This window comes from Anarrhichthys ocellatus, unplaced genomic scaffold (genome assembly GCF_004355925.1).
Source record: "Anarrhichthys ocellatus isolate YVR2014 unplaced genomic scaffold, GSC_Weel_1.0 scaffold21, whole genome shotgun sequence".
In the NCBI taxonomy this organism is placed as follows: domain Eukaryota; kingdom Metazoa; phylum Chordata; class Actinopteri; order Perciformes; family Anarhichadidae; genus Anarrhichthys; species Anarrhichthys ocellatus.
Genome location: NW_022280051.1, coordinates 1,667,553 through 1,693,078, shown reverse-complemented (window position 1 = coordinate 1,693,078; position 25,526 = coordinate 1,667,553). Strand labels below are relative to the sequence as shown.

Below are 25,526 nucleotides of genomic sequence, written 5' to 3'. Positions count from 1 at the left end.
TTTTACTTTCATTTTGATTAGGAACACGCAACAGAGAGCTTGGACTGTCAATACTTTGATTGGTTGACCCCCATCTTAAAGAAGTTCAGTATCCTAAGGTAACATCCGAAGGCACTGTCCTATTGTAGATTGGTATCTCTACTCTGTAGACATGGCGAGCAGATAGATTAAAGGTCACCGGCTCATCCACCTCGCTGGGTGCATTTCATCAAAGAAATCCACACAGACACTTTCCCCCCAAGGCTCGCTCATTACCGGGATACCACATCCAGTCAATCCATTACCAAGGCGGCTGACAACAGCAATTTAATCTACACTCTGTGGCCTCCCTGTTTTTTTACTGCATTGACCAGCAGCATCTACTCACTGTTATCGTTATCAGCACAAGAAACAAACCATGTGACATCCCTGTTGCTGACAGGATAGATGTCTGTCTGTAAAGTGGAATGGCCTATCCTGGTCCCTTACTCACAAAGACATGGAAATGGATGCTATCTTTGATTTACTTGAGAGACGGCCTCATCTGTTCTTGTTTTACAGTTATAGCAAAAGTTTGACATTTTCGGAAATACTCTTATTCTGTTTCTTCCTGAGAATTAGATGAGTAGATTGACACCACTCTCACGACCGTACGCTCATTTTTGAAGCCACCACAAGTAGCTGGCTAACGTAGCTTAGCACAAAGACTGGAAACAGAGAGAAGCTGCTAAAAGTAACACAATCTACCTGCACATCCGAAACACACATGATACAGTATATCTGAGTTGTAACCTTCAGACAGAGCCAGGCTAGCCATGTTCCACTGTTTCCAGTCAATGCTAAGCTAAGCTAACTTTCTTCTTTAAGCATAGCCTCATGTCAGTACTTTGTAAACTGTGGAAATGTTGTGGAAGTGTTCCTTTCATCACTGCATAGCTGTGAATTATATGAATAACAAAAGGCTTGGCTACAATCCCTGCAATACAAATGTCATGACGTCGTAGGATGACATCATGTCTACTTGTCCCTCCAGTCCATCTCAGAGGGGAATATGGTACTTTTATGATGTTACATGATGCGTTTTATGGTTTCATAATGGAGTTTCCTGCAGCATTTTAAACATGGCCATATATTTTGGAACCCCTGCTGACAGTCTGACAAACTTGGAATATATTATACCTCCTACAGGGAATTGCATCTGACATATTTAGTTATTGCACTGGAATCTGTTTGTCTCATAATTCATACTTGCCTTTGGACCATTGGTAGAATTATTGTGTTGCTAACATGTTTCAGAGCCGAGTGGAAACGTGACTCGACTTAAAGTACCTTCGAAACACTTTAGCCAACTTTTCCTTTGTCCTAAGTTCAGGGTCAAATGGATGGGGTTTGACTTCATTGGTTCCAATGTGAGAGTCGAGTTCAGGCAAATGGTTTCGTTGTACCAGCCGTGTTCAACAGATCACAGATCAGAATGTGAAAAGATCTGAGATAATTAGCACAGATCCTTGAAAAGAAGACAGATTTGGTTTGGGTTGGCCCCTGCGGTACCCCTCTATAGCTACAGTTTCTCTCTGGCTAATGCTGGAATGTGACAACTGGTCACGGCAGAAGAAAGGAGGGCCTATTCCGGATTGGATACAGTGCTGTACGGCCTGTTAGTGCAGTGTACTTGGCCATTACAAACGCTGCATGTGAATCTGACCACTGAAAAAGTGTTAAAGCACAAAGAAGCCTCGCTGCTCCCGAGTGTGACACTGTTTTCGGCACTCATACCCATTCTTTACATACAACATAAATACACAAATCCTCTACATTCTCAAAATTGCCGCATTTAAAAAAGAAAAAAAAATGTGATCAGATTATAAACCAATTCTGGTGGAGGATTAAAGTTTTTTCTTTCTTATCAGAGACAGAAGGCTTTTGAGCAGAAACAGAATGCTGCATTGTTTCTCCAGCTGCTCCCTCCTTGGCAGCGCCGCAACACTCAGATTCTCCACTGGCTCCGTGATTTGTCATCAGCAATTAAAGTCGTCCTCGTTATAATCTCCGCCGCAGATCAAAACTGATCCGGTTTCTCAAAGGAACGCAGAACTTTAAACAGAAGTTTGGTCTCCAAGGAACAGACGTGAAATATGGACTCTTCATATCAACATTTGATTAGCCTTCAGCCTTTTTTTGTTCAGAATGGAGAAAAGGAACCTCTTTCCTTGGCAACGGACAGTAGACCCAGCTAGACATTGCCAAAGTCTGCCATGCTGTTGATTCCAGTAAATAGCGTGCCCGCAACCCTCTGGGTTAGGGTACTGGTGGGTATTGTTGATGCAGCGTGTCCACACCTGGTGCTCTGCGAGTGTGTGAGTAAATTGGAATATGTGTTCATGCAAATTATACAGCTGGAGTAAGGTGAAAAGTGGCGGCCTTTTCTGAGCCGTGACTCTTAAGGACCCATCAACATGCATCTATTCCCTGTGGAGAAAAAAAATCAATGCCAGTCAACGTATTAGTCCTCGGTGTTCCAAGTCCCCCATTTTAATCCAAGTGAGGGAGTGGGGCTTCCATAATGTTGAGCGTAGGTGGCTGGAGGTGCACGGTTTTATAGGTCACTGTGCCAACACCTGCAGCTTTGCTGGAACTAGGCCAGTGGAATTGATTGAAGAAGCAGAAGGTAAGATGCATTAAGGAGGTAAGGGAAAAGGGGAATAGGAGTTGTACCTGGTGCTGGAATACATACATGATCACATGCTGGTGATAGTAAAGTAGTCATGCCACTGGAGGTGTAATAGTGACCTCTGGAGAATACTTTGACAGGAAGATGACTCATTTTAATGAATTAGAAGCAACAGTTTGAATAAATTCAAATGCATGTAGCCTGATCTTAATCTATGGCTGTGGCTGAATAACTCCCTATCTCCTACTATAAATTTCTGTCATCTATTTATACAAGTGTAGGATTTCTGTGTGTGAGAAATATGCAGTATTGTGCCCTCGAAAACTCTTTTCTGGAACAAAAAAAGTTATCCACGACATTTCATACAGACCATTACAATTACAACTCCAGTTGTAACTTTTCATAGCACTTGCTCGACACCTCATCAAAATGATGTGACGTAAGTCTCAGAAATGTACTGCTCACTATTGAGTGTCCATTATGTAGAGAGTAGTGAATGAACAAGGGAGAGATTTCTGACACAGCCATGTAAGAGGTTGTATAGTATTCAAGAATTCCGGCATGCTCAATGTATTTATTTTAACAATCCCATTTTGTAAATGCCAAACATATCACCGATTCCATTTATTCTAAACTATTGAGTGTCCCTTATTAAGAGAGGAATCAAACAGTTAATTGCAGAATGAATATCTTAATTTTCCCCTCATTCAAATGTTTGTTGGAGTTTTGCACGGAAAGTCACAGCCCTGTTGAGCATTTCTGCATTTTATAGTTTATAGTGTAAAACAGCAAATTAAGATACCAGCAAAATAGCTACATTTGCATAAATTCTCGCAGATGGAACAATGCTGTATCTGCAGCAGCGACATCTGTCTGGCATTTTAAATCATATCGTCAGCCTGTGATTTATGTATTGTTTGGCGCAGTCAGAGAACCGTTTTTAATCAGGCGTCACATTTATCACTGTCGATGCAGGCGACTCAGGGAGGCCACCCTAATTACCCGTCCACAGTCAGACAGTGTAAACAACTGTCGGGACCATACTGGATGCGGAATTTGGACAGACTGATTGGCTGCTCATTTGTTTCCTTGTAACACGCTGGAGGTTGTTTTCTGGTTGGAGCTCTCCGTTGGGATGGATGGAGGGTGTTAAAGCTGGCCACTGTTTCACTGATAAGAGCTGGATGTGTTCGGGGAGCCAAGGAATTTACAAAACCTTTAAAAAACTCAGCATCCAGTGCTCCTGGATATTGGCTCATTTAAATGTGCTTCTCACTGTGAATGCTGTTGGGCACAGTACCACACTGTAGGCATATGGCACATTTATTGGGTGAGGCGTTTTTTAAAATACGTCTGAATTTCACATTAAGAGCTCCTATTTTAATGTGTAAGGGAGGAACAAAACTGTATTAGAACCCTTTTTTCCAAAGACTCTCCTGGTGGTCTTCGGGGTGTTCACGGAGGTGTGAACCTGTAATTTGCTTTTGAACTGAAGTGAGCTTTACACTCCCCAGACCTCCCTCTCAAGTGTTTTTCAATTAAATTACATTCACACAAATTGCTTTTTTTTTTTTTTTTTTTTTTTTTTTTTTTTTAAAATGGTACAAATACTCTAGTGTCAGGTCTGCTTTTACAAAGACTTCTTGTGCATCTGCATTTGTGCATTACGTTTTCATGTTCATCATGTAAATACTTGATTAATTTGCGTGGCTTTTTTGAGGCCCGAGTTTTGACCCCTCGATTCCCAACCCGGTCTTTCCTTTCACTGCATCTGATGTATTTATGCCCTGTGGAGAGAGCATTAGTTTTATTTGCCATTGATTTCCCATAGCCTTCCCCCTGCTTTCCCCTGGCGGAGGATTCATCACTGCCTTTTATTGACACCATCACTCAGGGGACGCTGCCTCCTTTTTTTTCGCTGAGCTGGCAGCGGTGGCATTGTTGTTAGATCGCCTCTATTTTGTGCAACCAGCTAATGGGGAAGCAATCAATCACTCACTTAGATGGAGATAAAGACTCTGGGATCAATCTGCTGAAGAATAGATGAAGGAGTTGCACTCTCGCTGATTGGGTTTCGTAACTTTGAATCGCTAGAAGTTTGGACCTGAAATGATGAACATGCACAACTGTCTGTGCTGTCCTTGGGTTTCCTGCTTCAGATTTTAAAACTGGAAAAAACACGGCGGCCATTCTGGCAATCATTTCCAATTTTGAGTGCTCAGAAGTTGAACCATGCCTAATTTCTAGATCTACAATATCTATCTATTTATAGCAGTCATGAGATAGGGAAGTTCAGACATGTGGGTCAACAATCATTACAAATTCAGCACTGTGCGTCACCATGGCTTCCAACTGGCTCCCAGCCGATGCTTTTCAAACTAATATCCTGAAAACAGAGATGGTGGGTGAGACAATGTTTGATACTCACTTATAAAGCATAAAAAAGGACATTAATATGATTTATATATGTTTCAAGTAATGGTCTATTCTATTCAGATTAAGTACAATGAGTTGACTCTGGCCTATATTTGGAGTTAGTTGTTCTTCTAATCAGGAAACCGGCTTCACAGTGGACATGAAAGCGAGTGCTTGGCTTGACAGAAGAGAGACAGACAACTTCCTGACGCTTAGCTCAGACTGTTTCAGCCTCTTTGAAGCCGCCGGAAGAAATCGTTTCTCCTGATTGGCTGCTCGGACAGACTGAGGATGTAGAAGAGACTTTATCTTCATATCAGGTATCAGTTGATTGTTGGGCTCAGCTTGATGATGACTTCAGTGATGAGGAGAAACTAACTGTGTTCTTTTGCTTTAAATTCATGAATACTTATATTACTTATTTGGAAAAATATTGATGTGAGTGAAACTTGTTCGGAATTATCCTCAGTCTGTTATCGAGTAGAAACATTGTATTTTACCGATCTGTGAACAAAAAAGAAAATAACTGCAAATATTAAGCTTTGCCGTTTTAGAAAGAAAGGAATACAACATTTAAAATAGACTGCTTTGTGTAGTTGGCTGTGCTTTCAATACACTTTCTGCATGGAGAGTTAAAATAAGTCATTTAACTGGCCTTTCATTCCAACGAATTTCTGGCTGGTTATTCTGCACCCTTGGGAAAAAAAATGCTGGGAGCTGCAGGATGGGCTATTTTTAATCAATGAAAAGATAGATCCAGTGAACTGAGCAGGAGAGATTAAATGTAGGTTACTGCCTTGAATACAAAGTGAGTTGCATCCTCTGTGTCTCAGGTTTATTTTCAGTAATGCATATATTTATATGAAAGAGATGAAAATCTTGCCAGATTCGTCCTTTTTTTCAGTGCCCAGCTATGTTGAACACTATCCAGCAGCAGTTTATCACTGTTCACACATGTCAAGTGACGGAAAGAAACTAATAATTCCATCTGAGCAGTGCATAAAATCTGTCAAATTTCGTCTTAGGTACCGGCAAAAAGGAAGAAACTCTGCATGGTTGAGGATAAATCTTTCACAACTAGGCCACTGGCAGTATGACAGAGTTTTATGAATGCTATCTGGACATTGATGCATTTTTCCTCTCCTTCCATATTCGTGCCAGTATGGCGTGGGAAAGCTGCGGTGCCACTCACGGTGGGGAAGGGGGGGGGTATTGTTCTGCTAGTGGTGTCGGTGACGTATGGTGTTTGAACACACCCTAAATGCTCACTTCCTGACCCTTTCAGCCTACAGATATACAAACTAAACAGAAACAAAGAGCTGCTAAAAAAAAGGAAATATTTGATTAACATCTCTGCAGCGTAACCATTTAGTGAGGAGAAGAACATTTAAACAGGAACGGTATCTCGATTAAAAGGTCGGAGGAATATTGATGAAGACATGAAATCAGAAAGCCAGAGCTCATCTTACTCTTTCATCTTCATCACCCCTGCCATCATGCTGTGGCCACGTACTGGCAGGATTATATAAGCTGATTATCAGCCAATGAATGAACTGCTCAGGCCCAGCCGGCGGGCGTAACGGCTTTTTACGCATGATCGTTCCACCTTGCGACCATGATGGATGGGTAGATACTTCGAGGATAGATCCCCACGTGTTCACTTGCCTCATGTGGTGCAGTACAATACGCTCCCCGCTGCAGTGACCATTGAGTGGAAATTTATGGGATTTTTTTTATCCTCAACCAGCTGTGGCGTTCGCCGGGAACAAAGCCACGACCCTGTGTTTTCCTTCCAACTCCAGCACCACATGGATTTAGAACACCGCTTCGTATAGATTACATATCGTGGTCAATCTATAAGCGCCTGGAGTGCACATACACACAACCTTTGAAATGAGATTACTCTTTGACCCCTGACCCTCGTGTAAATCTCAGAATCTCCATGATCGCTTTCTAATCCTGTTAGGTTTGGATTAACACAGAGGTGATCTGGACCCTGCAACCCACCCACACATACACTCTCTCCATCCATCTTTAATACACTGCCCCATCATCTCCCTGCTCGTGCTGGGAAGACAGAATCGACAATGACGATGATGAAATCAATAATTGGTAATGGATGCGATGAGAGACTCCTCTTCCAATGCAAATTGTTTTGAGAAGTTCGAAAAACGTGCCGTCTACAATCGATTTGTAACAAGCATTTGTTCCTGGCTTAATCAGGAACATTGGAAGAATAATTTATATTTGTTTACAGATTAGCAGGGATGAACTAGGAAGAACAGGGAGTCTACTGGTTTTAAATTACTTCAATTTTTTGTTGTATTTGTCTGTATTATCTTTTTGGGTCTAGAAAACTTGAGAAAACATTTTTTTCTGAAGCCCAGAGGGAAGTCGACAGTCGTCTTCTTTTGTCTGACCAACAGTAAAAAAAATCTAAAAACATTCTGTTCGCAATAATATAAAACACAGAAAACCAGCAAATCCTCATGTTAGAGAAGCTGAAACTAGAGAATGTAAATTGACTTGATTTGTTGTCTATTATTTTTGCAGCAGTGACAGTAAAGGAAACATGAAAGGGTTCCCTACTGGAATCGAAATGGGGATGTTGCAGTTCTATGGCCCTCTAACTCTGTGTCTGAGAAGTCTTCTGTGACTCTTTACCATTTCGGAACAAAATGGATGTAAATTCACGGTGATCCCGGCAGATTTCACTTGTTTATAAGAGGTGGCAGCTCTGTAATCATGGCGCTCTTTAGTTGCTCCACCTCAACACATTTTACCTCGGTGCTGCTGCGATATGGATTTGTTGTCCCTTCAGTACGGAGGACTTCTCTCCTCACAGACTCTTAATCATCTGTGTTGCCGTGCACAAAGCCAGCAGCATCAGTGAAGTGTTTACTTCAGCAGGCGCGCCAGCCCAAGATTAACATTGTGTGAATACGACTGTCTGCCGCTCTGTGTGCTTCATTAGCGCTCTTGGTCAGTAGCGAGGTGGAAATTGAATAGATCTTTAGACAGACAAGGGGCCATGAAAAGAACGTTGGTACCACAGCAGACCTGTTCACATGAGTTACATCCTTAAGGGAGAGTAGAGATTAAAAGGATAAAGGCGCAGAAAGGAAGAAAGTAACGGTAATAAATTAGGGAGGGAAAATGGATTGATGAAATGATATTAACTTCTTAGATATTAGAAATTAAGATAAAATAATGGATGGAGGCGTGGAAGTTGGTGGCTAGAAAGAAAGAAGTAATGTCAACAGGGGGGAAAAAAAACGAACAAAGAGGTGATGATATCCCTGAAATAATGTCCAGCTCAGTATCCATTAGTAGCGCTGTTTTTAGGATGATTGGCTAATCCATCTCATTACTGCTGTCAGGGAGCCGGAGGATGCACTCTGCTACTAAAGGGTGCAATTCAGCCAGTCCTGATTACGTTAGGCGATGGCAGTTTATACTGCAGATGTTTATTAGAGCGGTGCACATGCAGCAGACAGACAGGCTGGACCAGAGCCCAAATATTTAAAACAGACTCAAGTGCAGTGTTTTCTGATGCAGTTAGTTAGTATTGCTGTTCTATTGGTGCACAAAACTATTTAAACTAAAGGTGGGTTTGTTGAGGCTGACCACAGAGAGTAATGTACTTTAGTGTGTGTTTGTGCATAAACTTATCAGAAATCTGTAAACTGAACTTAACACAGATGCAATTACAAAAACAACTATTTTTATAGGATGCAGTCTAATTGAATTTCCATAATAAATATTGATATTATTTGGGAGTAGTTGTTTAGAATAGCTTACATTACTGTATGCTTAAATAGTTCAGCCTGTATGTGGTCAGTTGTGTAGAGACATACTGTATATTGATGTAGCTCTGTGAATGTACTCTTTATTTAATTAAAAAACGTGCCATGGGGCTTTTTTTCACCACAAGTAGCTTGTTCCAAAAATGTGGGCGATGTAAGACACATTCCTTTTTTCTCACTTTTCTTGTCGGTTGGTGGCAAAGACGCGCAAAGAATTGTGGCAGCAAATATCGGAAAAAAATGCAAATGTTTAAAATTGACTTTGTAAATGTAAGATGCACTCACATTTGTTAGATCTCTCTGATGCATTTTGGTGAGAAATACTTAAAGTAAACATTACTTTGTGTGCAAGAAAACTCCACTATGTTCACCTTTAAATATTAAGAAGATTTTCAGCAAGGAAACTCTGAAGACACCTATTTTACCAGAAGTAGCCACTGATACATACACCTTCTGATGATCTGACCAACAGTTAATGTTGGTGAAAATACTTAACCCATAACCCTGTACACTTTATTCCCTTGTGCTAAGCATAGAAACTGTAAATATTGAATTAGGATATTATCCCGACAGATCTTTTTATAGCTACGGCACAAAGACATGGAATATCTGTCCGTAGATTCTGCTCCACCTTAGCTGTATTTTTGGGAGATGCAATCATTTCCGATCCACCCTAAATCATGTAGTTATCTCTAAAATAATCTCCTTTATGACTGATGTGTTATAATAATGAATAATGGCTTTCACTTCATCTAAATCAGGTCGGAGAAAATGTCAGTCGGTCCCTTATATTTTGAACGTTCAATGTATATTTAGGGACCGTAGGTTCCAACAAGAGGCCTAGTGTGTGCCTGTAGGCAGCCACGGCACTTGAAAAAGCAAATCGCTGGTGGTGAGATCACTGTTGGGGAGGTGGTGGAGTGCTTCATTTGCATTTTGAAAAGAAACATAGCCAAACACTGAAAGACAGCCAATTTTCTCGTCACTAAAAGCAGTGGACAGGTGAAAGAAGACCTCACCCTCTTACAAATGGTCCTAAAAAAAAAATCTCTCTTTTCAGACCCTGATGGAAATCCGTCCCGATTTTACCTCCCCCGCCACAGAAAAATAAAAGAAGAAAATTGAAAAGACCTAACCCGTCCTGTACTTTGAGGATTGTGAATAGAGTGCCCCGCAGCCTGCCTGCCTGCCCCACATACGGTGGCTGAATACAAAAGACCCCCCTCTGTAAGAGCAATCACTACGGGAGACCACTTTATCTGCACCGCTGCAGCGACGGGTCTCAATGAAGCCGTCAGCACAGGCTCTACTGTCACACACGCATGTGCACACACTCACAAACACAAAGACAGGCTCCATGCATGTCGCCATTTATTTCTTCAGCCCTTATAGCCACAATGGAACACACACACAAACAACCAGTACTTTCAACCCATTCCCCTCATGGCCGATGCTTTCTTTTCATCTTCCAGTGCCGGGCAGGAACAGGGAGGGAGATGAGTGGCTGGCGCTGATTTGAATATTTGAATTATTTATTACCAGAGAGCATTGAGATCCAAGGCATACCAGGGGACGCGAGGGAGCCGGGTGAGGGTGAATCTAGCCATGTGTGGATTTGATAGTGTGCCGTTATTGCCTCGGGGGACACTGGAAAGTGGGAAAAACATGGCCACAAATGCAGATTTTGCTGGTTATTCTGCTTCAGTAATGAATCAAAATGTTTCATGTGCATTTTTAAGGCTGAGTCTGTGTTGTAATGCCAGACTGCTGTAGTCTCTCAGGACATTATTGTAAATACGGCATTAATAAAACGTTCAATGTTGATCATCTTTACATTTCAATATATGTGTATTGCTCTTGTATCCCGAGTCCCCCCGTCGTCATATCATACTCCGCACTGTACTGGGACTGTAAAACGTTTTGTGAATAATAGCTCACTGTGAAATTACAGGAAAAAAACTGGATGATGTAATGCATCGGTTCCTTAGAAATATCAGACGAGGGAGAGTTCCCCTTTGGCTTGTTGCAACTCAGAGCCTGAGAAGCACACTTTCAAAGAACAATCCTGGGAAATGAGGGAATTTACTACAGCTCATGTGATGACAGGGCTGTTGAAGGAAATTACATTTAGATTTGGATTAACACATTGAGCAATTCTCGCTTTAACACCAGATTCGTCTGATTCATATTTTTTCCGCGGTGGCAGTCTTTCCCTTTCTACCTTTGCTGCTCTCATGCTGGGTACAGGCTGGCAGCTCGATCTCTCCCTCCCTCTTCTTTATGCACTCAGCACTAAGTTGCAATCTCTAGACAAAGGAAGTCCTCGGCTGGCCCCGTGTCGCTGTCTTTTCCCTCTCTGGTGCGCCGTGCACGAGAACAGATACAACACTGATGGTAATCAAGCCCTGAGAACAGAAGATTGCCTTTAGGCCAGTGTGATCAAATCTTGGAAACCTTTTATTGTTGGCTTTTATAATGATTCAGTTTTCCTCTCACTGGAAGGTGGTTTGAAATAACTTTTTCTTTCTTCTTTGTTGCTCCAGTACCTGAGTATGCTTGGTCCTCATTAGGTGACATTGTCTACAGCTGAGTGTCGTTTTTATGAAGCCCTTTAACCTTTTTACATCAAGTTACTATATTATTTTAAAAAAAAATTTTCCGTCGGTGTGTAATATTTATGCCAGCTTTATCTTCCATTGTATTTATAATACTGGATCTTGTGGGGGGATTCTCCCACCCGACTCTGAGTTGTTGTAGCTGCCATCCATCACTCTCCATGTGGTGAAGCTCATTTGTTGCAGCCTGTGAGTGTACACGAACGAGCTTGTGTCCCCAGTAATGATCCCCTAATTATGAGAATCCACAGCAGCCTCGGGGTGTGAAACCACCTGAGTGTGTGTGTGTGTGTGTGTGTGTGTGTGCGGAGGTACCTGTGACATATGTGCATGCTGCGAGTGTGAGAGAGAGCAACAATGCACACGTCTGTGCATTTAATCACACACTCTGTGGCCCGTTTATTACATTTTACAATTACAACTTTGTCTAATTTCAGATTTGATTTGAGAGGAAACGGTGCATAGTTACAAAATAATTTCATTTCAGGTTAATAGCAGACCACCTCAAGGTGTCACTCAGAGAGAACCAGGACATTCTGATGTAGCATTTCAAAATTAAAGCTGAAATGTCATTCATGAGCATTTGGTGTCCTCATTGCATTTGTCTATTAAATTTCACTCATGACTGGATCATCAGCAATGTGGAAAACATATTATTCCATATGAGGCCATGCTGTACATACTGTGTGTGTCCAATAAAAAAAAAAAATGTATATATATATATATATATATATCTCTATATAAAATACTTCAATTGTGGTGACCTTAAAACCCAACTTTCCCAAACCAATTTTCATTTCATGGTTTTGTTTTTTTGGCCCACAGCTTTACTTTTCTAAAAACGATCCAACATAAAAAATAAAGAAATACAGCCATTCATTATGTATCACATTGAAGATATTATTTCATGAACTTTATGGTTAAGATTCTATTTTTCTGCTCCTTTAGCCGAGCCATTAAGACCAACCAGGACCTTCTTCCTGAGACTCCGTGGACCAACATCCTGTCTGACGACTTTTGGGGCACCCTGCTCACTCACAGCGGCAGCCACAAGTCCTACCGTCCGCTCTGCACCCTCTCCTTCCGCCTCAACTACACCCTGCATGCCCTGCGTCCCTGGGGCTACCACCTGCTGAACGTGGTGCTGCACGGGCTGGTCACCGCCCTCTTCACGGCCTTCAGTCGCCCGCTTCTCGGCGGAGGACTGTGGAGCCTGCTGGCCGGCCTACTTTTTGCCTCTCACCCGGTTCACACTGAAGCGGTCGCTGGTGTGGTTGGGAGGGCGGACGTTGGCGCCGCACTGTTCTTTTTGCTGTCTCTCCTCTGCTATGCGAGGCACTGTGGACTTCGCAGGGACCCACGTGGGACTTTTCCGACCAGGCGATGTGGCGGCAGCTCAGTCAGCTGGTGCTGGGGCTGGATGCTGGGCAGCCTGTGGTGTGCGGCAGCCAGCATGCTGTGGAAGGAGCAGGGGGTGACGGTGCTGGCCGTGTCGGTTGTGTACGACCTCTTCGTGTTCCAGAGACTCCGGTTGCGCCAGGCGCTTCTCCTCCTGCTAGGAAAGGTAAATTAATGCACGCCATGCATGCCACAGGGGCCGGCATGTTCACCGGCTCTTGCTGTCTCCACCAGTTTCCTCTTCATTCCCCCAGAGGCATTCCTCATCCAGCCAGCTGTTGTGGTTCCTGTATGGTGGATTAAGTTGTGTGTGTGCATGCTGTTTGCTTTTCATTAGCAGTGTAATTAGGAAAGCTGTTTGCCAATGCGAACCGCACAGTTGGTGAATGAAAAGTAAGCCATTGTCATTTGTCATCTGCTAAACAGGAAGGAACTATGTGCACAGGGGAAGTTTTCCACTTCCTCGCAACGCTGCCACCAACTTCAGCTTGCTGCAGTAAATAGATGCACATTAATGCAACGGAATTTAGATGAGGGTCTCAGCCTTATTATGTTTGTTTCAAGGAAAAAAAAAAAAAAAGAGCAGTAGCACAGGAAAAGCTATTTTCAGGACGAGTTGGTTTTTTTGTTCAGTATAAGGTGACAAAAGGTAGGTGCAGAAAAACAATAACACGTCCTAGCTGCACAAACAATGTACACACACACTATTCTTCTTCCCCGTCAAACTCAAGTTGTCTGAGGAGGACAACCTTGACGCAGTGGCTCATCTGGTTATGGGGATCAGTGTTTGACTGGAAACGCTCCTCTCATAGGCAGTCTACATTTGATTAGAGAAACTGCTCCTCAGCCAACATGATGGCCCTCGTAAAATGCATAACTAGCGTAATAAAAAGTCCCCTTGGGTTTACTGAGCAAGGACAGTCTGGCTCTCAATGGTGTGTGTGTGTGTGTGCATGGGAGTCTTTTTATATATAATCTATAAATACCTTTTTTTATAGCCAGGTTTGTGACGTAACCTTGCATAGCTCATCACAAATGTCCTATGGAACTTTTCTGGTGCATGCAAACTACAGCCCAGAACAGACTTACCCAATCTTATTTGCACAGCCAGCCTCTAAATGAAAACACGTTCTACCTTCAACTGTGTAAGGCTTTACCGTACCTGTTGGGCAGCTTCTCCTGTTTCTGGTAGAATGATAACTCACAACTGTTATTAGTGAGTGGGCCAGAGTGCTCAGGGAGGGGAGAAAGAGGGAGTTATGTTTTCTCTTCTCTGTGCTAGGCATAAGTGACTCACGCATATGAGTGTGTGTGTGTGTGTGTGTGTGTGTGCTTTCACAACTGCAAGACCATCCAAAACAACACCTGTCTTCCAAATTGTACCCAGTCATTTATTAGATCTGCTCAATCATGTTGTGTATATTTTTGCAGCACACTAAAAGTATGCAACTCTTTTGCAGATGATGAAGCAGACAAATATTTGATCTGGATTGCCAGAAAGAGGGAGAATGTAGAGTACAAAAGAAAATGGGACCTATTTTCCACTTCTCAATCAATCTCTTTCCTCCTGAATGTTTTTTAATCTGCCAAAGTCAATAGCCAGAGGAGGAGCACCAGTTCTCAACTGTGCAACTGAAGATCAAGATGTCAGATATGATTGAGTTGTACTGGCTGACCCACAGATGAGACAGTGGGGTTTAATTGCCCATGTCTTAGACAGCATCTCAATTTAAATTATAAAAAACAAAGAAATATTGAAAAAAATCAAAATTGACTAAAATGTCAAACCCTCTTAAAATGTAGTATTTTTCAGGATTTTATTGTATCATAAGGCATTTACATTGTTTTGGTCTGGCCCTGTATAAAAAAAGAGAGTCGAGACCGAGCCCAACCTGAGAGACATCCAGCACTTTTTTCCAGTCTGTTGCATTACGGTCTAAAAGATTTCATCACCCTCAGTGCTCGTCAGAAGCCATTATGAAAAATCCCATTTCCCTGTGTGTTTATCACACAGGAGAACACAGGAGAGCAGAGATATCAGCAGCAGCCTCCGCCTCTCTGTCCAGACACAATAGGCCTGGCTGACATCCCTGTGCCAGCCTGTCAGGTCCCGGTGCCAATCCCCCAGCGCCCCACTGCTGCCTCCAGCACATCTGGCTCGTTTATCACTCTGGCAATGCCCTCCTCTATTGCCCCGGTCACAGCTATCTTGGCAGGGAGCTCGTTATGTGCTGGGGGCCAGCAACGGGGGCAATCTTTTCCTCGATTATGAGCCTGACGTCTAAAGGACGCATGGGAACACAAAAGGCAGAGGGAGAGAGAATAAGAGAAGGAGAGGGAAATTATGCCCTCACTTCCTGTCCTTTATCTGGTCTTGGGTCTTTGTCGCCTACTGTGCCCTAAAAGCACTTTGGGAATGGACGACCATGGCGTCTGCTGTATCACCATCTGCCACTGAAGCACACTGTCAGTAGCCAGCCATTGAATTTGATGGTAAGACGGAGAGGTTGAAAACATTCTCGCTGGAGAACAATGCAGCACGTGCTATTTTCTATTTAAATAAAAAAAAAATGTCCCATTTCTTCCACAATGAAGCAAAAGATTGGAACATCACGTTATCTGACCGCTGCCTCACAGCAGCCACACACAATAAGGAAATGTAAATCAGCTGCTGTGGAGAGAGCAGGAGACAGATGCGCTTCGCTTTGGCCGGCACTCCATTTCTCATCCTATTAACTCCCTAATCAGACTGAGATGAGATTTGAAATGAGACGAGGTAGAGCGGAGGGAGTGTTGGATGGAGACAAAGAAAGGTGTGGCGTTAGCACTGCAGCCTATTGAGAAGGCAGAATGAGTCTCGCATGCCAGGATCATAAGAACATTGTTCTTTTCCACTCCAGTTTGTCAGTGGCTAAAACAAACAGGTTGATGAATGAGGCTCCAGGCTTCAGACAGGTCCAGGGAAATAGTTTGCTTTTGTTGGTATTAGGGAGGGTCACATCTCTCTGCTAAGCCCGAGGTAAACTGTGAAACTTTGGCAGGCAAGATTGATTTCATTGAAAGATGTTTGTTTTAATGTTGAGCAAGGATTTCAAGCATTTACTTGACAGAATAACAAAGGCCAGTGATTAGACCCTGTGTTGAAAGCACTAAATCAAAAGGTGTGGAACATAGTTCCTCAAATAATCCTCCATACGCCACACTTTTTAGATTTCCATTTGACTTGAGGCACATGGGCATTAGAGGGATTTTATTGTGTTCTTAAAGTGGTGCCTACTCCTCCTCCCCGTTTGCCTCAATGAGCGCTGCAGCCTCGCAAAATTAAGTTCAGCGTAACCAGCTGACTGTTTGAGGGATGTTGTCCCAATTATCTCGAAGCAAAAGCATTCAGCTGTGAAATGATGCCCTCTGTTGCACGTTCTGCTGCATGCTCTTTATTTATCTTGGGAAATAGGGAATGGTCAGACTTTTTGGCAAGAGCATTGTCTTATTTCTTATCCTAAACATATCTTACACAAACTATTATAAATGCAAAAACTTGCCAACACTGACACCAAGACAAAAATCGGGTTTGTGATCTTAGCCACTGGTGACGCATATGTGGATCCGGACACAAGACTTTGAAGTGTAAATGGACTTGATCTGTTTGTGCAAGTGGTTCTTGCATGAGACCCGTGGTATTGTTGAACCTGGAACGGTATTTTAAGATAATTATCCTCAATAGCACAAATTAGTAATTACAACAAAACGAACAAAGCTGTATGACATTTGATCAAGATCATCAAGGATCCTCATGTCGTCGTGCAACCCCTTACACAGTGATGTCGCTAAATTAGTCAAACAAGGAAGCTCTTTAAATGTCAAGTTAACACCACCAGCGCCCTCCGCTTTCATCAACTGTCTTGGTGGACAGCACGCGAAGGCTTTAACCTGTGACCCGTCTCATTACAGTTCCCTCTGCCAGCAGCAGCTGGGCTTTCATGGATAGAACTAATGGGGTAATTAGGTCACTCTATCAAAGTCAGCCCTCTCAATGCCAGCCAATGCTGCTGTCTGATGACTCTGGTGAGTTGCGCCAAGTCAGCAGAATCCGGTACACATTAGAGAGTTGGAAAAAGAACTGGATGCATGCCTCATTGTACCTTTCATCCCAATTTAACACGTCACTGGTAATGCATCAAATATGAGCACGGCTGGATGTGTGCTGTGCAAACACGGGGTGTCCAGCACTTTGAAGGCCTTTCCATGCACATGTCAGTGAGAAAGAATTGCTCCACAGTAGGGGGATGTGGCCCCCACCTCAACTTGAACGCAAGAAAAATACACCTTTTAATATTTAAATAATCTTTTAGTTGTAATAAGTAGCGTAGGGAATTAGACTTTATGGTTGGCATGATAGTTGTTGTTTAGTTTTATCTATATTTTGGAAATACAAGAAATCTTAACATTTTCAAAATAGATTGTGGAGCATAACAAGATCTTGATCTAAATTTCTTGAACAAGTGGGTGAAAGCCCATGCATGATCAGCCCTGTGTGCTGGAAAGAGTTACGGGAGGTTCGAATTGGACATGACTTTAACAAGAAAAGTCCGGAAGATTGATCCCCTGCTGTCCTGCGTCAGTCCACAGCAGCTTTTAACAGTGCGCGTATGAACTCAGCCGTATCCTGCTGTTTCTTCAGGCGTGTTTTAAACACTCTGCACGCTACAGTGTCAACAGGCGGACCACACACTTCTGGGATTAATAAAACGAGAGCTAATAATGAATGGCACCGTTAAAAGATGAAGGCTTGGGAGCTTAATACGGTGTGTTTATGTGCGGAAAGAGAGCGACGGAGAGAACGAGAGATGGGTCAATTCAGGAAAAAAAAGTGGATAATAAACTGAAAGTGGAATAAAAAGTAGTAGGGGGAAAAACACAGAAATGGACGCTGAATTTCCAAATGAGGATCCAAAGTGGAGGAGATATGTGGAAGGTTCAAAGGCTTGGAGCGAGCGGGATGTTGCGTTTGACAGTTGGCTGGGGATTATGCCAGCCGTCCTCTATGGACACACACAGATCACATGAAGGCAAATCAATCATAACAAAAACATGTTCCCAGGGATTTAAGTTACAGTAAAGCTGAAATCAGTCAAATTAGAAACAACCTGAAAGTACATACAGAAAGTACCCCCTTGGAATTAGCTATTGTGGCTAACTGCGTTTAGATTTCAGTCCGGGACAACTTGCCATATAATACATTTTTTGCCAGACTTTGTTTTAGCACATGCCATAGTTACAATGGCCACAAATAAGGAAATATAATATAGAAATCCTTAAATTTGACTTATTTTATGTTCTCTTGTTGAAGCCAAAAAATCTTCCTGATCATATTTGGCTGGTGTAAAAAAAAGAAGGAAGTGGCTATCATGAATTTGTCAGATTTTTCTTTTTACTTACAAGGAGATGCAGGAGCAGAATAGTCCTCCCTTGTTGTAGAAGTCTGGCTTGTCAAACACAGGTGTGACTCGTAACCTTAATTAGCTCCACAGAGCAGGGTCATCGTTAATGTGATTAGTTCCACCTGTGCTTCTCCTGCCAGGAGTCAGAGAGTGCACCAGGAGAGAGGTCCAAGAAATATCTAGATTCTAGAGTTTAGTTTGTTTTCAAACTTGATAACAAGAGCAGATTCATAGATACCTGTGAGAGCTGTACGTGCCCATTTTATGATTTATGTAGACAATATTATTTTAGTTTTAAATCACAAAGCCAGTTAATTTTAAGAGCTGTATTAGTCAGAATAGTGCCCTGCCAATAATCCTCCGACCATAAAATGACAATGTAAGCTGGAATTGTTTGGAAAGTCAATGAATCAACAGTTCAGAAGAGAGGTTAAAGGACTTTTTGCAGCAATTATAGGGTGTAGTTTAGTATGGAATTATTCAGTTGTTGGGTTATTGAAGATCGATTTTCAACCGACAACAGAAGACTACTGAACCAGCAATCCTTTCACTTCAGTCCTGGTTCATCAATGTGTTGCTTCTAAAAATCACACAAGGGATTGGTGTGTCAAGTTGGCCAGACAATCTACAGTTATTCACTGCTGAGTTTGTGAATTCATGGTCATTCATCCTTCAAAAGCAGATCCAGCCTCCTTCCTCGCATGCTTGCAGGTGAGAGTTGTGTGATCGATCGGGAAGTCAGTTCAGGAGCGATTTAGAAATAGACAAGGCAGTGAGGGGTAAAATGAAGCTCATTCACCTAAATACCACAAATGACTCTCTTGCTGCAATTGGCTCATCTTCTGATGCCAAGCAGAGTTGGATTTCTCAGACAGTTTCCTCCCTTGATAGGCAATGTGGGCTATCCATCAATAAGCCCCCCCGTTGTGTAAGAAGCACTCTCTCTTATCCTTTCTTTACTGCCTTTCAGTATGCAAATCAATATCCAATTTTTTTTCCACTCTCACTTTCCCACCGCTCATCCGAAATGTTGAACTCCTGGAACTGGCCCTATTCCATCTCTCTATCGACAAGTGGCTTTCTGTGACTAGCTGTGTCTACACTGCCTCCCTCGGCTAACCTCATGAGGGAACATGCTTTTTCCATGTGAGATATGCAGGAATCAGCTGGAGCCAGTCGGTCACGGGAATCAATGCTAAACCTCTTCTAATCCTAACATGGGTTTGTTATGGTTAACTTGTTGTTTTCCATCATGGTTCCTGAAAGTGGGCACGGCCTTACTCCAGCATGCTCATTGTACGAGAGGGAGTATTTTCTCTCAAAAGTGTATTAATGAGACAAATGAAAGCTTGTTCTTTGTGCTCTGTGCAGCTATTATCTGCCTATTGTGCAATTCATTCAGCGCGGATTATACAGAGAGCGTAAATTATTACTGTAGTAGAGTAAACTCAATTAGGAGATAAAAAGAAAAGTCGGGCTACACTGGATCAAACTTTGAGTTATAGAAGACATTGGAGGACATCAAAGCCAATACAACGACAGACTACTTATATCCTCCTGTGCTGCACTTTCATACCAAACAGTATGAACAGCAATTCAATTATGAAAGTATGCACTTGTGCATGTGCACACACACATCTAATTCCCCCCTGTGCAGGTTCAAATACAGTTCATATTGCTCTGAAAAAAATAAGTGGGCTCAGAAGATAGGAAGTAAGCAGCATCTCTGTGCTCATCACTCTTGATGTTATGTCGCTTTTTTAGTCAGGACTGCGGCCGCCTGTCTCTGTCAATAAGCCTGAATGACATTTTAGTTTAAAGTTAAGGAAAGACATTTCCCTCCCGACCGTCAACGATGAATGTAATTCAACAAGACCACTGATCAAAAGTCAAGGATGTGATCGCACAACTGTATCTCAATTTATGCATCAAAGACTGATTTTCCTGAAGCGTCACCAACCAAAGGTTCTCTATGTTTCCTTCCAAGTATGTATCAACACCATCAGGAGTTTAACAACATTCAGTTTAGGCCACCGTGACAACCGGTTGCGTGTGCCAGTTGGTTTAAAGGTGTTGCGTGATAGAGGACCTAATAGTGATCATGCTGCAGAATTAATGCTCTTATGAGATGCAAACAGCATCTACAGTACATACCAACACAAGAAGTGTTAAGCTGATTAGCAGTCACACTCACTGCAACCCTGGCAGGCAACAAGGAAAGTCTTAGAGAAATCCCCTCGTGCTTGAAATGAACTTCAAAGTTGACCTCAACCAGGTCAGAACTGAGGCGAGTGTGATTTACTAATATGTGGAAAGTTGTAGTAATAATCTTTACTTCGCATCTTTGTGGAAGTATGTTGATTTCTTTCTCTATTCTATGTGGCTCTTCACTTTTTACACACAGCTTATTGGCAAACCAAACGTGAAATTCAATATAATGAATCTTCCACCAGTTTGAACATCACATATCCCATTTAAAAAATGATTACTTCTTAATGTAAATAGTCACATTGTGGCTGACCCATTACAGCGCCCAGCTGTCCAAATCCCACTGTGTCTTTCATCAGCACGAATGTTATGTTTCACTATTTTAATGTAAGCCGAGCTGTGTTGTTTCTGGCTATGATGAATTTTGATTTTAAGAAGTATGCTAGTTTTTTCAAAGAACTGTATAGTTGTACGTGAGTGTGGTCTATGCCCCAGGAAGCTATCAAAAACATTCCAGAGATTGCCTTACACAGTTTCTCTTTCTATAGGGGATAGTGGGATCATACATTTACAAGCTTTTTCTTTATTTCAAAGGTGGCTTTATAAATCAAACCCTAAAAGCTCATACCAAAGGACTGAAACATCCTTCTTAATAACTTGTTGTCGACAGTGACCCCTAATACATTAATAGGACCATTGTTGCTCTGATTCAGCTCTCATCAAGACCGTGACAGTTATTGAAATAGCTTTGGAATGCTGACAAAACATTGCGGCTTTGACTGAGCTCTTCTGGACTAAAATGTTGATTTAGGTGTTTTCCTTTAGCATGACTTTTTCACTCTCTCCTCTCTTTGCAGAAAAAGAACGTCAGTGTTTTGCTGAGTCTCGGCGTCCTGGCTTCCTGGGGAGTGATCCTGCTGTCTGCTCGCCTCTACTGGATGGGTAATAAGCCTCCCAACTTCTCCAACTCTGACAACCCTGCGGCTGACTCGCCACATTTTCTCACTCGAACACTAACGTTCCTTCACCTGCCGGTCGCCAACGCCTGGCTGCTCCTCTGCCCCGACAAGCTCAGTTTCGATTGGTCCATGGACGCTGTGCCCTTGGTCAGGTCCTTGGCCGACTGGAGGAACCTTCACACTGTTGCCTTTTATGGTGGATTTGTCCTCCTGAGTTTGTTTGGCCTCCGCGGCCCCACCTCCACATCCAAGGAGACCAATGGGAAAGCCTATGTCACTAATGGGAAATCAATCACCAATGGGAATGGTTACCATGCCCCTGACACAAACCATAACACAGACCAGGGGCCACCAAAGACCACCCTTAACGGGTCAGCTGGAGTCCACCACTTCCCTCCACGGACGTCCCTGCCCCCCACAGAAAACCTAGTACTATTATCATTAGGGATCGTCTCATTGCCTTTCTTCCCAGCCACAAACCTGTTCTTTTATGTAGGTTTTGTTATTGCAGAGAGGGTACTGTACATCCCCAGTATAGGCTTTTGTTTACTGGTTGCTGCTGGTGCAAGAAACTTGTACGTCAGACTGAGGACTAGAGGCTGCAAGGCCTTCATGTTGTGTCTCTGTGCGGGACTAGTGCTGCTGAATGGACTCAGAACTGTTCAAAGAAACAGGGACTGGAGCAACGAGGAGAATCTCTACAAGTCTGGGATTAGTGTGAATCCTGCTAAAGGTAAGAGACGGGCGGCAGTCCTCATTAGGGATGGGTATCAAAGTCCCGCCCCTTTAAGGGGACAACCATGGGACCTTATTTTGGCATGCAAAATTATCTTTTAAATTATCTTTTTGGTCAAGCACCAAATCCATTTAAAGCAATACAGTATAACTTGTGAATAAAGAAACAACACATTGTTCTTCTTGCAAATGAAATGTTACATTCATAAGCAACAAAACACACAGTTGTTCAATTGAATACATCCTAACATCTCTGCTTGGGAAACGTTTGCGTATATTTGTCATTTGATTAACTAATTTATTCTATTCTAATTTGCTTTGTTATTTTTATTTCAGCAAGTTTGATGGCAATAACACTTTTTAAATGAATACCAACGTTGTGTATTTGCGCTCTGAAAGTGCAACTTTTGACTGACACATGTCTCCTGTAGCCTGGGGAAACTTGGGGAACGTACTAAAGAACCAGGGCAAGATGGCGGAGGCAGAGAAGGCATACAGAAACGCTCTGCACCACCGAGGGAACATGGCCGACATGCTGTATAACCTGTGAGTGTTAAAAGACGCCTGCTCCCCCGTCCTCCTGTTTGCAAAGTCCTGAAACGAACGGGTTCCGATTCCTCCCGTTCATCGCTTGAGATTGCAGTGGCAGAACAAGAAAGGCAGAAGGGAGAAAGTGAAACAGCATACCGAAAGAGAGAGAGAGTGACAGACAGGGAGATCTTAAAGACAGCAAAAATAGATCTAACGCATGAGGAAAAGAAGCAAGTGAGACTCGGAGCTCAAAGTGTGATGCAATAGTGTGACGAATAGGAAATAACCTTGTGTGTCCATGGTGGCTCTTTGTACCTTCTGCTGCCTTGGTTTGCAGGGCCTGTGGGGGGGGGGGACACAAGGCCGCCTCCAATCCTGGAACACAGGGTGTTAAAGGTGCCAAAACCTCATAGAAGACCCATGTCTCTCATGCTGACACTGTTTTTCTCCCCACTTCTCTATTCCCTCTCAAGTTACGGGTGTCAGGAAGCTGGCAACGCAACATGGGAAAAAGTGAAAACCTATGCATGGTGTTTTTTTATTCTTTGAAGCTGAGGTGCAATTTCAATATTATGGATGGTCGGATATATTGGGGGTCATGCGTTGGTATATTGGGTAAATGATACAGTAGCTGCTCTAGTTTTGGCTGTTTTATTTCTCAGCTTTCACCCAAAGTCCCCTCATCACTTTGACGTGCTGTAATTTTGGGTAAAACCTTCACAGATTTAAAAATGCCAAGACAAATCCTAGGTTATGCAGTTAATGGCGTTGTAAAAAGTGTCACATTTTTGCATTTCTTTGTGTCTTTTAGTGGCTTGCTGCTGCAGGAGAATGAGCGTTTTTCTGAAGCACTGCATTATTACAAACTGGCGATTGGGAGTCGGCCAACACTGGCATGTAAGTAAACTAAAAGTCTCAATTTGTGGCTGTGGTTGAGATCAGGGGAAGGAGTTATAAGCGATTCGATTTTCTCTCTCATTGATTAACCAGATATGAGCCAAGGGCCGTTATTGGATCACCATCATGGTCCAATTTGAGTGCTGACTAAGACCTTCTTTTTCCACATACTCATTTGGGGGGCCGTATTCAGGCTATTTCAGCTTGACGGTGAAATGATGAGATTCAATCTCACACTTGAGTGCCCGCATGTGAGATGAGGGTTTGTCTCTTACTGTACCAAGGACAATTTTTATGAGAGAGGACAGGACAGGTTCCAGAATGCTTTTTCAACTTGATAAGTTATCTTCACTTCGTCCTTCGCTTCATCTTTTTTTTTCAGCATCATTTATTTCTATTTCTCACTCACTTTTCTTATGGTAATTTAACCTGCGTTTGACCTCTGTGCTGTCTCCCTTCTGCTGTATTATTGCATTTCCATCTTCCCCGACTGGATGTGTGAATGAATCAGAGTTTTTTAGTTTAACAACATCAGAAATTACTTTATTTATTTGTTGGGATTGTATTGTTCTTCTGTTTATTCAAAGATCTATCAGGGAATGTGTGAGTGACAGCCGGTTCTACTCCTGTGGTTTGAAATTGCATTGGCATGTTGTGCCATTTAATTAATTTCCTCTCTTCCTCACAGCGGCCTACTTGAACACAGGAATCATCCTGATGAACCAGGGCAACCTGGAGGAGGCCAAACGCACCTTTCTGACTTGTGCCGACATTCCAGATGAGAACTTGAAGGACCCCCACGCCCACAAGACCTCCGTCACCAGCTGCCTGTACAACCTGGGAAAACTGCTCCATGAACAGGGCCAGCAGGAGGTTAGGACTCAAAGCTCAACCATTTAATATTGAAGTCCCTCATCTTTATTATGCTGACGCAAAGCAAAAACTGCACTGTTTACCCCTACTTCAGGAGGCGCTGTCTGTTTATAAGGAAGCGGTACAGAAAATGCCCAGACAGTTTGCACCGCACAGCCTTTTCAACATGATGGGTAAGTTACTGCTGGAGCGTGTTTCACCCTGAGTCTTTGTTTGTAATGCAGAACTCAAATTGCAGTATAAAAAAAATCACTACTTGACGATATCTGCTTTGAAATGAAATTTGATATCAGTGTTTTGATGAGGTCACTCAACCATTTGATACGTATAATTATAAAGAACAACATCATGCTTGTTTTGTGACGCGAGTACAACCTGGTGCAAGTTTGGCTTGAGTTTCAGTGATTCATTTTTACATGTTTGTTTCCATTGTAGATGTTGGTCTACCATTTCATCTGCGCTTTGAATTGAATTCAACAAATTGAGATTAACTCGCTGCCAAAATAAACCTTGAGAGGACTTGGACCACCTGTTTGATTCCAACACTGCGCAGACGTTGTGTCCTTCTTGCAGAGGATTAAAGCTAATCCGTGCAATAAATCACATCTCTCTCTTTGTTATTTTAACACTAATTACATTATTGGAAGCTCATCCTGATGGCACGGTTGAGATTGCAGGGAGATGTCTGCATATGTTCCTTGGACAAGCTAAATGAGAATGGGAAGTGTGTTTTGTCAGGTGGTGGGAGGGGTTGATGGAGGGCAGTGTTTGCATTAGTGTGATGTCCAGGGGCTTTGTTTAAACTGATGTCATTTTACCCCAGAGGGCCCACAGCATGTCCTCAGATCAAAAGGAATCTTAGAGAGATTTACACACAATTGTTCTTTCAGAAAAAAACGTTTTTTTCTAGGCTAAATTGATTTATTCATTCAGCGTTTGAAGACCTGCACCTGTTAGAAAAAGGTTTGGAGGATTTTTTTGAGAAGCTAGAAGCTGAA

General features: G+C 42.6%; 1 protein-coding gene across 1 annotated transcript in view; it reads left to right on the top strand.

The window, feature by feature from the left end:
• Positions 1-25,526, top strand: part of LOC116389854 (protein O-mannosyl-transferase TMTC2-like) — a 47,089-nt gene that overhangs the window by 9,174 nt on the left and 12,389 nt on the right. The window contains 6 exon segments of the mRNA XM_031858881.1: positions 12,435-13,050; positions 21,391-22,225; positions 22,659-22,773; positions 23,570-23,655; positions 24,344-24,528; positions 24,623-24,701. Of these exon segments, the coding sequence (XP_031714741.1) occupies positions 12,435-13,050; positions 21,391-22,225; positions 22,659-22,773; positions 23,570-23,655; positions 24,344-24,528; positions 24,623-24,701 (1,916 nt within the window).